The 14,524-nt window shown below is 38.3% G+C and overlaps 1 protein-coding gene across 1 annotated transcript; it reads left to right on the top strand.

Moving 5' to 3' along the window:
• Positions 1–1,212: 1,212 nt before the first annotated feature.
• slc47a3 (solute carrier family 47 member 3) lies at positions 1,213–13,863 on the top strand. Its single transcript, XM_041813977.1, has 17 exons — positions 1,213–1,444; positions 1,576–1,677; positions 1,762–1,830; positions 1,913–2,061; positions 2,238–2,280; positions 2,362–2,406; positions 4,121–4,218; positions 4,309–4,406; positions 8,620–8,733; positions 8,817–8,884; positions 8,986–9,094; positions 9,584–9,659; positions 9,978–10,047; positions 12,770–12,902; positions 12,989–13,083; positions 13,172–13,214; positions 13,386–13,863. The coding sequence occupies exons 1-17, from the start codon at positions 1,313–1,315 to the stop codon at positions 13,595–13,597; spliced, it is 1,656 nt and encodes a 551-aa protein (XP_041669911.1). The 5' UTR covers positions 1,213–1,312; the 3' UTR covers positions 13,598–13,863.
• The last annotated feature ends 661 nt before the right edge of the window (positions 13,864–14,524 follow it).

Genomic DNA, 14,524 nt, shown 5'->3' with positions numbered 1-14,524 from the left:
AACCCCCAGGTAAAATGTCAGTCAAACAGAACATCTCTAAGTTTATAAAATAAAGCTTCAAAATCAGGAAAAATGAGGCAGGAAAATCTGCTCACTCAGGAGAAATTCCATCCTCTCAAATTAAAAAAGCCTGCCTCTCGACCTTTTGTTGACCTTAGAAGAAGAGACAAAGCCCAGTGACATCAGCTAACAACAGACTGTACTGAGATAAACTGCTCTGTGATTTTATATTGTAGTGGTAGAGGGTCGGGTCATTCCCCACTGTGGGCTCATGACATCATGAGTCCACATATTGGCCCAGATTAAACCAAGCAAGGAAAGAGGTGAAAAACTTTCTTACAGTCTCAATCCAAAAATCAATCACATCAGTGTTTTCACATGTTTACAGAAACTATTTCAACATATCTAGTGTGTTAAGACGCAGTTTGGATTTTACTTTACAGGGTCTTTAAGTATGGTTTTATTAGTTTTAGTGTTTTCAGTGGGTTAGTTTTTACAGCAATAATGGTTACTTGCCCAAAAAAGTGAGAAAAAGTTAACATACAGTTTTTTAAAACCTGTTCAAACCAGCTGCTCTTCACTTTTCACTTTATTTCTTCAAGTCTGATGTTTGAATACAGCTCAAGAACAAAAATTAACTGTTGTGTGAGTCTTTTTTGATCAGAAAAGGCCTTTTAACATGCTACAGGCTTTGGTGTACATATGAGTCAGTATGTTAATGTAAAAGACTAGAACTAAGGATATTTTATCCCTACTGTTATTTTTTATTAGTTACTTTTGTAAGCCAGATGTACAGTTCTTTTTGTAAAGCTTAGTTTTTATTTAGTTCCAGTTAACTATAATGACCTTGATTCTGTCAAATCGTTTAATTCAGACTAAAGGTCATTTATGTTTTCAGCAGTCCTTCCTCTTCCAGGCTGCTTCAGTTCCACTGACCACTGACTGCCTCAGTCGGTGTCTCCTTACCTTCAGAAATTCAAACCGGGCTACATCAGTTTATTCTACGTTGACTAGCCCAGGACTAAAATGTTGATCAAATCCAGATGGTGGTTTACCTGTGGGATAGTACATTTTCTGTCAGGTTTGGAGAGAAAGCACGTGCTCCTGAAGTTCCCTCTGAAACGACACCTCGACGTCATAGCCAGCTGACGCACAGGAAGCGACCGCCCATCCTATCCGACCGGTCTAATAGAAAGCAGATATACAGCAGATTGCATAAGCATATAAAGTCAGAGAGAGATACTCGACTGACCTACGGGCTCACACACAGGCAGACAGCGAAAAGAAGAGAATTTCAGACACCCACCTAACAATGGAGAGCAGCAGCCAGAATTCAGCTCCTTCTTCATGGAGGGACTGTTTTATATTTAAGCGGCTCCGCATGTTGGTCCCAGTTGGGTCAAAGACAGAAGTAATCGAGCTGTTCAAACTGGCCGGACCAGTGGTGAGCATGTTTTAAAAGTGATACAAGCCTCAAATCACTGACTGTTTTTTCTTCATGAAAGTTAATTGACATTTATATTTTTATAGTTTGTTATCCTCAGCTTCCCTTAATTCATTAATTTTTCGTTTCAGATTATATCTCAGCTCATGGTTTTCTCTGTGAGTTTTGTCAGCACTATTTTCTGTGGCCACATGGGGAAGACAGAGCTGGCAGGGGTGACTTTAGCCATAGCTGTAAGTACAGAAATGTATTTTCATCACTGTAAAGTTAAACCAGTACACCAGAAGAGCATAATCCATTGTTTCCTTTTTTCTCAGGTAATCAATGTTACAGGAATATCTATTGGGGCTGGTTTGGCAGCAGCATGTGATACTCTCATTTCTCAGGTAGGAGCCTGGCAGATCCAAGGATGACAAGCAAACATATAAAGACACAAAAAAAAAAACACGAATCACTGTTTGGTTTTAGACATTTGGGGGACGTAACCTCCTGAGAGTCGGGGTCATTCTTCAGAGGGCTATCCTTATTTTGACACTGGCTTGTTTTCCCTGCTGGGCAGTCCTCATAAACACAGAGCCTCTTCTACTGGCCGTCAGACAGGAACCAGAAGTGGCCAGGTCAGCTCTGACAAATTCAGCTCTCTTACTCTTCTTACTGTAATTTTCTGTGTAAAGAGTTATTGAGGAATTTTTTTACTTTATCAAGTAATAAAATGTTTAAAGCCTTGGCTGGACAATAAAGTTGATACTTTCCTATCCTTTATTGTTGGTATTGATGTAAACTCTCTCTCCAGGTTGGCTCAGTTGTATGTGAAGATTTTTATGCCAGCACTTCCCGTGAGTATCAATTATCTTTGTTTGCCCACTGGACGTTTTAATTAAGAGATTAATTTTTATCTTTCTTTATTGCCCTTCTAGGCTACATTCATGTATTCACTACTAACGAGATATCTACAAAACCAGGTCAGTCTGTATGAAGTCACGTCACCCTTTATCTATGTAGCACGTCATACACGAGGAAACACAATCTGCTTCACATGCTGGAGCTCAACAATGTAGGATAAAGACTTCACTGTCTTGAAGAGCTTCAAATTATTGATTTTATTTAAAGGATGGATTAAATTCCATTTCCTTTATTTGATCTCCTCACCCCATATTTTGCTCAATGGTCACCTGCAGTTACAATCCCTTGATTACGGTTTTGTGCCACCATGGTATCTCTGGTCTGTTTGTTGTGAACTTTTACACATTTGAAAGTCAACATTAGGCACATTTATGCACAAACTTTACAGTTCTTAGTGATATTGTATTTTTTAAAGCTCCGGTGAGGAGTTTTAAGTTAATATTAATGACTCTTTATGAATTACAAAAGCATATCAGACTATGAGCAACATGAACGATGGTTTTCTATTTTCTAATTTTTAATGTACGTAACTACTGCTGCAGGGTAGGTGTTAAGCAAGACAACTTAAAACACTCAGGTTTTAGACACTCAGGTTTAATCAGGTATAATCAACTAGTCTGAAGTTGATAAGATGTTCATGAGACAGTCAAAAGTAAACACTAATAAAGCAGCACCACAGCGTCTCAAAGTTAACAATGTGAAGTAAGCTTGCAGAATGTAGCGAACTTGAGCACTGCTGTTCTTAAATCCTTCTAGCAGGTTAAAGTCCCCATTCCTGTGCTGAATGTAATCATCCGTTGCTGTGGTTATACACCATATGGACAAAAAGTATTCAGTCACCTGACCATAACACCAACAGGGACTGTAATGACACTGTATTCAAATATATGTACTTTAGTATGGAGTTGCCCCGCATTTGATAGCGTAAAAAGCTTCCACTCTTTTTGGAAGGTTTTCCACAAGATTTTGTGGTGTTTCTGTGGGATTTTGTGCCCATTCATTTTGCAGAGCATTTATGAGGTCAGGCACTGATGTTGGACGAGAAGGCCTGGCTCACCATCTCCTTTCCAGTTCATCCCAGGGTGCTTGATGGGGTGATGTCAGGGCTCTGAGCGGGCCACACTGCCTTCCCCAAACTGAAGCATAGCATTGTCAAAAATGTCTTGGTATGCTGAACCAATAATGTTGCCCTTCATTGGCGATAAGGGGCTTTGACCAAACCCTGAAAAACACACATACCATTATCCCTCCTCCACCAAACTTCATAGCTGGCACGATGCAGTCAGGCAGGTAACTCGCCCACCTGTGTGCTAAACAGAGAAGTGTGATTCATCACTCTTCATTGGACTTGGTGATGTGAGGATTGCACACAGCTGCTCGGCCATGAAAACCCTTCCATGAAGCTCCTGCTGTACAGTTTTTCTGTTTACATTAACACCAGTGTAAGCTCAGAACTCTTTAGCTATGGAATCAGTAGAGCGTTGGTGACTTTTACGCACATTGAAATCCAGTCTGTGATTTTTCACAGTCTTCTGCTTTATGGCTGAGTTGCTGTTGTTCCTTAACGCTTCCACTCTCTAACAATATTTACAGTTGGCTGTGGAATATCCAGCAGGGATTAATTCTAACAAAATGTCTCATTGCAAAGGTGGCATTAGCATCTCTACCTGAAACTGCCTTTTTGAGAAGACATATATTCACAATGATTAATGTATTTGACTGTTAAAAGACAAGAGAAGGGTGATAACATCAGATGTTTCACTTCCTCTATAGGGCATCATATGGCCACAGGTGATCACAGGAGTCATAGTGAATTTTCTTAATGCCCTTATCAACTACATCTTCCTTAAAGCCTTGAATCTGGGAGTGGCGTGAGTATTACTTGTTGGCTCTTTCAGCATCATCATTAAAATTTTTCAAGCATGAAAATGACAATTACATGAAATAAATCCTTTTTGCAGAGGCTCTGCTCTTGCCAACACGCTCTCCCAGTACTCCTTGACTGTGGTTCTTTATGCTTACATCATCTGGAGGGGACTTCATAAGGCCACGTGGGGGGGTGAGTACAACATTAGCAGTGAAAACGAGTGACTTTGCATATAATTAGAGGCTGCGGTCTTAAAATCAATGTTTGTTAATCAGTTATTATAGAAATCATAGTCTTTCCATTAAGTTTGTGCAGGATGGGAGAAGAGATCTGAACCTTGCAGTGATTAGAGAGAAAAAATAGACTGAGTACATATAACAGCTGCTTGCACTCTTATAAATAAACTTAAAACAAAAAGTAAGGAAATTTGTGTTTGGTACATTGTTTCTTTGTTGTAACAATGCTTCTTGGCAATAAATCTTATACTGTTGGAAAGCCTCTTTATTATCCTTTTAAATGGTGCCACATTTGTAAGGAACAAATATTTGTGGGATAAGCAGCAGAGCTAAGTATGTGGGTTGCGCCTATGAAAAATGTGACAAATCTTCTCTGCCAATGCCAAACAGCTTATTTTGCTGTTGCTATTGAATCTTGCTTTGAGCATCTGGTACCCCCAGGTGCTGCCAGTCAGGTGCCTGATTGGCAGCACCTGTGAGCATGGGCCCTGCTTCAGTGGTCAGTAGATGTCTACTTCAAGAATCGGCACGCCACGTTTGACTGATCTGGATAGGGCCCATCAGTTGGGCAACTTCAAGCTTGTGTTACGCAAAACCAAGTTGCGGCATTGTTTGGAGTGAACCCTAGTACCATCTCCAAACTGAAGGCCAAGTTCCATATAAAGGGGAATGTCAGAGACAGGCGGCAAAGTGGGCATCCCAAGAAGACAACACCCCAAGAATACTATAATTTATAATTTACTATATAAAACTATAATTTTCTCACCCTGTCAGCAAGAACTCTATCCTCCAAGATGACAACACTCGCCCCCACAGAGCGGGGTTTATCAGAAGCCATTTTTACACAGAGATTCCACAATAAAGGCAAAAAGGAATGCCCGTCTCTGTTCCGCAACAAGCAATTCACACAAAGGTGTAACAGAGCCGTGCACGCCCGAGCTTACAAACACACCCCGGCGTCCCGTAATCAGATGGCAGCTGCTGCCCGAGCTGCTACTTTCAATGAAACTCTGGATTTCTCGGTTCAAAACTTTGTATTCTCTAAATGAAATATGGTGAAAATAACATGAACATTCATTTTGATCGATTAGATCCAATAGACTTTTTTTCCTCCATGTTTCTGAGTTGGAGGTCTGACTTTAAGCAGTGTCACAGTGCACTTATTTACATCGGAGGTCGGAAACTTAAGAGTACCGAGCTCACTTGAACACATCATGGAACTTTTCAGATGCTGCTGTGAGCAGAGATGTGTCTGCTCTCTCCTCTCCTGTACAGAGTGTGATCAGATCTCTAACCTCAGTGTCTCCAGTTAATCCACATTATTCTTTGTTTTATCCCGCTGTTGTTTTCTTCAATGAAATGCTGCTCAATTAAACCATGCTGGTTTTTAAATCTCCCTTTTATGGAGACAGCAGCACACACTCGCCGTTGTGGAATGCCGTGATGTGCTTTCACACTTGTTACGGAAAAGTCTGTTCCGGCTCTGATACTACCTCTCAATCCGGATCAGAGGTGGGGCGAGATCGACCCCCCACTGTGGAACGGTCACTTTCATATGGAACGGTGTTGCGGAACGAAGGTGTGACAGACACATAAAAGAGAGGCAGTGTGAAAGTAGCTAGAGACTACCTCCTAAGGAGTGGAGAGGATGGAATGGCCTGCCAGCAGTCCTGACCTTAACCCCATTGAACACATGTGGGATCAACTTGGGTGTGCTGTTCGTGCCAACACAACCACGCTGGCTGACTTGCAACAAATGCTGGTTGAAGAATGGGATGCCATCCCACAGCAGTGTGTGACCAGGCTGGTGACCAGCATGAGGAGGAGATGCCAGGCTGTTGTGGCTGTGTATGGTTCTTCCACAAGCTACAGAGGCTCCTGTTTGTTAAATGAATAAATTGTTAAATTGTCAATATGTCTTGTTTCTTCAAACTTCAGTCATCCAATCCATCAAACACCAAACGAGAGTCAATAGCAGAATCAGCTGTTTGGCATTGGCAGAGAAGATTTTGCACATTTTTCATAGGCACAACCCACATACTCAGCTCTGCTGCTCATCTCACAAATGCATGTTCCTTACAAATGTGGCACCATTTAAAAGGGTAATAAACAGGCTTTCCAACTGTATAAAATTTATTGCCAGGAAGCATTGTTACAACGAAGAAACAATGTACCAAACACAAATTTCCTTACTTTTTGTTTTATGCTAGATAAATATTTCATTTAAAACCAGAAATATCACTTCAAGACCTTGAAGATGGGTGAACTGCTTCTTTGAAAACTGAGCTGCAGTTACGTATAAATTGTTTATTTGATGTGTGGTTTATTTACAATATCTCATGTTTTTTGGGATATCCCTCAAGTTTTAAGGAGTGTCTTTGATTTTTTAAAATATTTGTAGGACTTAAGGTCTACTACCTTTTCTTCAAAACTCAATTCTATCCTCTTGATAAAGGCATAAAGCTGCTCTAAAGAGAAAAAGAAGAGAGGGACCAAAGTGGGTCCTAAAGGTCCTTAAAGATGCCACAAAGGCCTTTTGTTTGATGGATCTGAGGACAGGATTTCATCAACAGTGGTTCTGTCTGTTTTTATAAGATTAGACTGTGGCTAAAGCCACATAGTGTAAGGTTATAAAATAGAAATTACTAAAATAAGACTAAATCACTGGTTAAAGCTTCTGTAGATCACCTTGACCCAGTCTATATGCCTAGATACATTGATTGCTGCCATTTGTTTGATTGATTAGATATTTCTATCAATAGGCAGTTGAACAAGTGTACCTTAACCTCCTGAGATCTGAGCTTTTGTTAGGAATGCATTTTTAGTTTCCATCAACTATTTAAGATAAGTGGGGCCTGATAAGCACAAAACTCTTGGCCTTGGCTTTGAACATGAAGTTTTTTTTTTTTGTTTGTTTTACCAAAAAATATATCTATATTTGTGGACAACAGGCATATTTCACTGTTCAACACACAATTTTTATTTCTCTTCTATTTTTTCTTTCTTTCTTTTTTTTTTCTTTATTAACATTTTGAGTGTGTTCCAGCGAGTCGGAAGGGGTTTAGGGTTAGGGAACTAAATTTCCACTTTAAGTGATGGAAGTCTGAGGAAATTCTCTTTAAAAATTATCATAAATTTCCAAAACATTATAGACCCCCTAAATTCCTCCACATTTTCAAGACCTTGCCAAAACATTCTGCTAATTTCAAAAAATCTCTTTAGAAATTAAAAATATTCCACTGATGTCTCATTAAACATTTCCTAAAAAAAATATACACATGAAAAATTTCTTTTCAAATTCCACAAAATTTTGAAATAAACTCCCCCTAAAATTCCATGGAAGACAATTGAAAATTTCCAAACCAGTGATCCCAGCATCCCAAAAAATTTCCTAAAAATTCTCAGATAATTTAGAAGGATATTCACCACCCAAATTTCAAAATCAAATTCCCCCTCAATTACACATAAACTCACCAAATTTCCATAAATGTACTTTAAAATGTCAAAGCTCATTCCCCCCCTCTCCAAAAAAAAAAAATAAATAAATAAATCAAACTCTCTCCAAATAAAAACATTTCCCCAAAAAATTCTTGAGAATTTTTGAGTGAATTCTCCACACAGTTGAAGAAAATTCTCAAACTTTTATGTAAATTCTGAACAAAAAATCTAATAGCCAAAAGTTGTCACTATGCTGTAGGAAAACCAAAATAGAATGTCCTCAAATGTGCACACAGGGTCTCAGGAGGTTAAAGTAGTTGATAAGTTTATGTAATCTTTACCCACACTGATGAAATCGGCGGGGGGTTATGGAAAGGGTTCTGTATCTTTGTTTGTATGTGTACAAGATAACTCGAGGACGGAAAGGTGGATCTTCACCAAACTTTCAGGGAATATTGGGATAGTGACAGGGAAGAATAAAAGAGATTTTGGTGATGATCCGTACACCTGTTCGGTTTTTCTCGGACTTCGAAATTTTGAACACCATGGTAATCAATGGGAGCGTGAGTTCCTCGGTGGCGCTGCTTAGGCGTGGGTCTGCCGCCTCAGACGGCCATTCTAGTTCTATGATACTATGATAACTGCTATTTTTGCTTAACTGTGCTTTTATTTTGAATAATACAAGCCTGCCAATCCTGAATAATTTATTGACTGATTCTTTTCCCCAACAGGCTGGTCCAAGGAGTGCCTGCGGGACTGGGGCTCATACATTTACCTGGCCATCCCCAGCATGGTTATGTTATGTGTTGAGTGGTGGACGTATGAGATTGGAAGTTTTCTTGCAGGTAACACTATAGCCACTGTATTGTTTTACAGCATGTGAACTGCTGTTTGTTTAAAGTCTTACTGATGTTTTTATTGTTGACAGGTCTCATTAGTGAGGTTGAACTTGGAGCTCAGTCAGTTGTGTATGAACTGGCAAATGTTGCATACATGGTAATTACGACCAAATACTAAATCCTCATCAAGTTGTACTGGTATAAAGTAAGTCACCTTTTTCTATGTCATATAACCCTATATTTATGATATTTTTAAAGTTCCCTATGGGCTTCGGTATAGCAGGAAATGTCAGGGTGGGGAATGCCTTAGGAGCTGGAGACACAAAGCAAGCCAAGCTGTCTGCTAAACTTGCAATGTTCTGTTCAGGTCAGTATAATCAACCTTTTTTGATGAGAAATGAGTTGAATTATTCTTAATTAATTTTAATACAACTCAATCAAATGAGTGCAGTTGTACTTTAAAAGCATAAAAAGCCTTGTGTCCAAAAATGTGACAGGAGCAGACTTGTGCCCTTTATTATCTACTCATGAGGTATAAAGTTTCTTCCATAAGTTTACGGTTTGCTTCAGCAGAGCTTCTCACTGGTAAACTAAATAAATTATTCTGTCATAGGCAATCAATATTTACAATAATTAGACATATAAAATGTGTTTTTTTACTGGCCGCTGGTATAAAACCTCATATAATAGCTGCATACAAAAGAATTGTAATTATGTTATATTAAAACAGTACCTGCTTCTATTTTTGTTACAGTGGTGTTTAAACAGGAATAAATGTAATTTAATTTGAGCTAGTTTCACCCCCAAAAAATGCTGTTTTATAATGATCCTGATTCACTTTGTCTCCTATCTACAGTTTCTGTTTCTGTATGTTCAGCTGTTATCATTGGGAGCTCGAAGGACCACATTTCTTACGTCTTTACTTATGATGAGTGAGTACATCTTAAGATTTAACCATAACATAAAGAAAACCTACAAGTCTATACATGCAGATGGTATCAAGTCCGGGAGAGATAACGGGTGTTATAAAATGACCTTCGTTACAGTGCACTTTGCTCACACAGTCGTTTACATATTAACTTAGGGATAATGTTTCTGACTCATGTTAAACGGTGATGATCTGTGGTGACTCATCTTTAGTCAATGATTCAACTTCACCGTATAATGTTATAGAACTGAATAACAACAGAAAACATGCAATCTCATGTCACATCTCTTAAAATGTTGAATCTGAGTCTGTTTCCTTTCAGACAAATCAGGCAAAGAGTTGCACAGGTGATATCTTTTTATGCCCCATTCCTCCTTCTAGATGCTACATCAGTAAGTATTTAAATCACTGTGTTCACATAACAGACTGTATTTGATTATTACCTTTATTTAGCCAGGTTAATCCCATTGAGATCAGAGATCTCTTATTTAAGGCAGACCTGACCAAGAATGGCAGCAGCACACAGTTTTAAGAACAAAAACACTTATAAAACCCACACAGTACACATGAAATTTTAAGAACAATAATAAATAATGAGTTAAAACTGTTATATACAGAAATCTTGATTGTTAAACAATAGGTTCCCCAACTCAGTTCACACTTTAGGAACAACAAACTGAACAAGGTCAGACAAACAAAGGTTATGTATTTCTTCCTTCAAGATTGAAAGAGAAGAAAGGTTGTCCAGAATCTTGCCCAAGATGGCTTTATAAAGGATGAAGCCCCATTGTTCAAGTACAGCATTACATGTACTCAAAGCAGTTCAGTCAATCTCAGTCAAACTCTCTTTGTTTGTAAAGCACCAATTCATAACTTAAGTTATCTTAGGACAGTTTACAAAGAGGTCAGGTCTAGACCGCACTGTTGTGGCCTATTATAATAGAACAGCATTAATCACTAGCAGTATTAAGCCCTGTTACAGTGGCAATAAAAACCTAACCCTTAAGAGGCAAAAATATCGAGCAGACTAGACTTGTATTGACAGTCCACTGCCCAACCTCTGCTGAGGTTGGAAAGGCCTAGAAGGAGGGTTAGGGGAAAAGCAGGAAGAGGAGAGGGACAAGAGAAACAACAAAACAACAACTGAAAGACAATTTTTTGGCAGTTGTGGCCATAAATGAATCTCCCATTTTGTAGGACATGGCTATGACTCACGTAATGATGGTAGCAATATGTGAAAATTTGCAGTAACAGCTATGATTGATAGAAAATAGAAGACTGCAATATTAGCATTAGCAGTTAGGTTGATAATTAAATAGAGAGAACTATTATTAACCCTTTAAAACCTATAGGATCGATGGCACTCCCATTTGCATATCTATTTTTAATCTTGGGCAGAATTGTTACCAAATGAGAGAGAGCAATAATTCTTTTTGCATATAAAACCACAGGAGTTACACTAACACATTGCACATTCAGTGTGTCCCAGAGTGCTGTTTCCTTCTAGAAATATCCTTCCTTCTTTTGCAGAAATGTAGTATAAAGCGCACACATCAAAAACAATATCATGAAATATAATCCAGGCTATAACTGTGTTGTTTTCTTGCTGGACAAGAGCCACACTTGTTATTGTTTCAACATGGTCCTCTGCAAACACATGCATGCTCAAAAGAATCTGGCACACTTAGAGATTTGATTGCACTACTGTAAATAGTTTATTTTTAAAAAAAGATGCTATCTTTTTGCAAATTCAGCACAATTTCATTTTATTTTCATTTTTGCCACAGTTTATAAAGATGAGTGTATTTCAAAAATGAAGTTATGACCAAACTCAAAATAATTTTTTGTGGTTTGAAATCATCTTGTGCAACTTTTTTACAGTCACAATTTTGAGGGATACAGCTATGACATCTCTGTATTTAGGAAAATATAAAAAAACATAAAAACAAAACAATTTTCATTTTTTAAATGGTTTTTGCACTTTTGAGCAATTGAATTTGTTACTATGGACTTATCACATATATATCATTCAAATTTGGGTTCTAAGGGCTGTACTGATGTATAGCCAATTCAAATACTCAAAAAAAAAAAAATGGCACTACAGCATGTAAAAATGTAAATTTATGCTCTGGCGGATTTATTCTATGGTAGGTCATAAAGGGTTGATAAATATAGCTGTAATGTAGTGCTGATATTAGACACAGATCTCATCATTAACACATTTAAGGCTGTGATTTCCCCCTCCAGGAAATTCGATTTGCATGAAGTATAAGAAAAATATTTATTTTGTGTGTTTGTGTTACATTATAAACATCAGGGCTTTGCACTCAAACTGGCATTCACGGGGTCAAATTCCCCAAAAGTAACTATTTGATATTCATGATCATGTCTGATCTTCATTAAAAAATTAAAGCACAAGAAGTTTTGTTGTAATTTATGCATACTGCATATCTGGCCACTTACACCCTGAGTGTAACAATTTCTTTTTCAACATCTTAGGGTTGATATATAGCGAACAGTTGTCGCTAAAACTGGAACCTTGAGGTACTCCATTGTAAATTTGTAGAAGAAATGAATGTCACAAAAGTATGAGAGAAGGGAAGTCAGAATATTTAGTACTCCCCTGCTGACTGAGTTATATTATATGTCATGAACACGACCTCCATGTTAGAAGATGGAACATGGGGCCAACTTAAAAATGTAAACACCTGTCAAGAGTAACTTTTCTCAAATGTGGTTTCTTTCATTGATATCATAATAATGATTTATGTCAAAGTGTTCTTTTTTCTCTGATGACAAATGCAGCTCCTGCAGCATTTTTTATGGGGTTGACAGAGTTTAGGGTGGAAAATCGTGAAAAATTGTAACCAAAATTAACACAATTCCATGCTCAACCAGCCACATCTCTTGCCCCTCTCGGCTCCCATTCTAGTCTCCAGCCTAAGTATTTAACTGCCTGTCATGGGCCATTTTGGTTTCAATTTTTTACCATGGAAGAAGATGGAGACACATTATCCATATTTATATAAAACCTACAGTTCACACAAGACTGCATGACAAGTCCCTGTATTGCCAATTTTTAAAGCATCTCTCTCTTTCTATGCGTGTGACTAGGCTGCCTGTGGGGGAATCATACGAGGAGCAGGTAAACAGAAAGTCGGTGCAATCTGTAACATACTGGGATACTATACCATTGGATTTCCTATTGGAGTGTCACTGATGTTTGCTGCAAAACTAGGAATCATGGGTAACGTTACTTAAATTCTAAATCAAATCATTACCAACATCCCCTTTTTGTGTTTAAAACAGGATGTAAACTCTCTTTTCTCACAGGTCTGTGGACAGGTTTGTTTACCTGTGGGTTTCTGCAGTGCGTTTTTCTGATTTTCTACCTGGTGAGAATGAACTGGAAGAAAGCTACAGTTGAGGTTGGTATTCAGAGCCTTATCCTCCAGCTCTAAATGGCCTCAGGCTTTTTCTTTATGAATTCAAGTTGACACATTGTTTTTCTTCCAGGCTCAAATCAGAGCAGGAGTGTGTGGGAGTTCCACAGACGCAAGTAAGACAGCCTATGCAGCAGCTAAACCCTTTATTCTGTTTATCCTGTTTGGCAAATGATAAATGATTTTGCAGCAGTCAGCTAGTCTGTAGTTTATTGTCAGAATATACATGTAGCTTTACATTTGAACCTTTTTCAGTAAAACCATTAAAGTCATGTTTGCATCAACAGGTCCAGGACCCCAGTCAGGGGATCCAGAGGACCTTCAGAGCCCAACAGATAGCATGGACCTGGTCTACACTGAGGCACCAGAAAAACCTGTGGAGGAGGAAATCTCTTACAAGGCTCTGGTCCTGCGTAGAGGTCTGGCTGTGGCCGCCATGCTCTTCATCCTTGCTGCTGGAATCATTACGAATTTGTTGGTCACTAATTTAGTTACATGACTGAGTTCAAAGTCTACTATGCAGGGTAAAATTACCTTTCAGCCAACCATGCAAAACAGCACAGGTGTCTGCACAGCGTGATGTCACAGTAAGACACGCAGAGGGATGGCACCGATGAGCAGAAAGCAGACAGAGCTCTTTCTTTGGTTAATCTTTGACAGCAACAATTGCTCTGTAAACAGTTAATCAGAAAATATTGACTCTGAAGAGAATGAGTCAAACTTCAGAGTTTGCTCTTACTACATTAAACAGAATTATTGTGGTAATTTCAGACTGTTGAAGTGAATTTGTCTGTTTATCAGAGAGCACTGGTTTTGTTTTTATTTTATTCATGTTATGTTAATGAGATCCCAAGTCATTTCCCCTCTGTTAGGGAAACCAGGATGGGCAAACGTGTTTATTCACCATCATGTGCATGCTCTGTTAACAGCCTGAAAACAAGTAGAAACAACAACCAGCCCAACTCTTTCCATGTTTTTTTTTTATTTCTGTTTTCATGTTAAAAGGGATCAAGATGACAGATAAAGTGGTATTCACAATCAATGTAAAGCTTAGAGTAAAGAAACTGTCAACACAGTTGATGTTTAAAGTCACATATAGTTCAGCTTGAAGATGACAAATAAAAGGAAGATTTTCAAAGCCAGAAACCAGGAAATCACTGTATTTTGGCTGAATGAAAGGGCTTTTGGAAATCACAGAAAATTGTCACATCATTCAGTTACCAGAAACACTCAATTTGATTTCACTTTATTTACGTAACAAGCATACAAATTGTCAAACTGTCATAATCTTAACACCAGAGACACTGTTGTTGTAGTGTTCCAACAAATCACTATAAAGTTCAACATCCTTTTACAGCTCAGTATTAAATATCACAACACCTCCTTTTTATTAGGACATACAGACAAATCTGCTACAAAAAGTTCC

The sequence above is a fragment of the Cheilinus undulatus genome, linkage group 2 (genome assembly GCF_018320785.1).
Source record: "Cheilinus undulatus linkage group 2, ASM1832078v1, whole genome shotgun sequence".
In the NCBI taxonomy this organism is placed as follows: Eukaryota; Metazoa; Chordata; class Actinopteri; order Labriformes; family Labridae; genus Cheilinus; species Cheilinus undulatus.
This window is presented reverse-complemented; position numbering and strand designations above follow the sequence as displayed.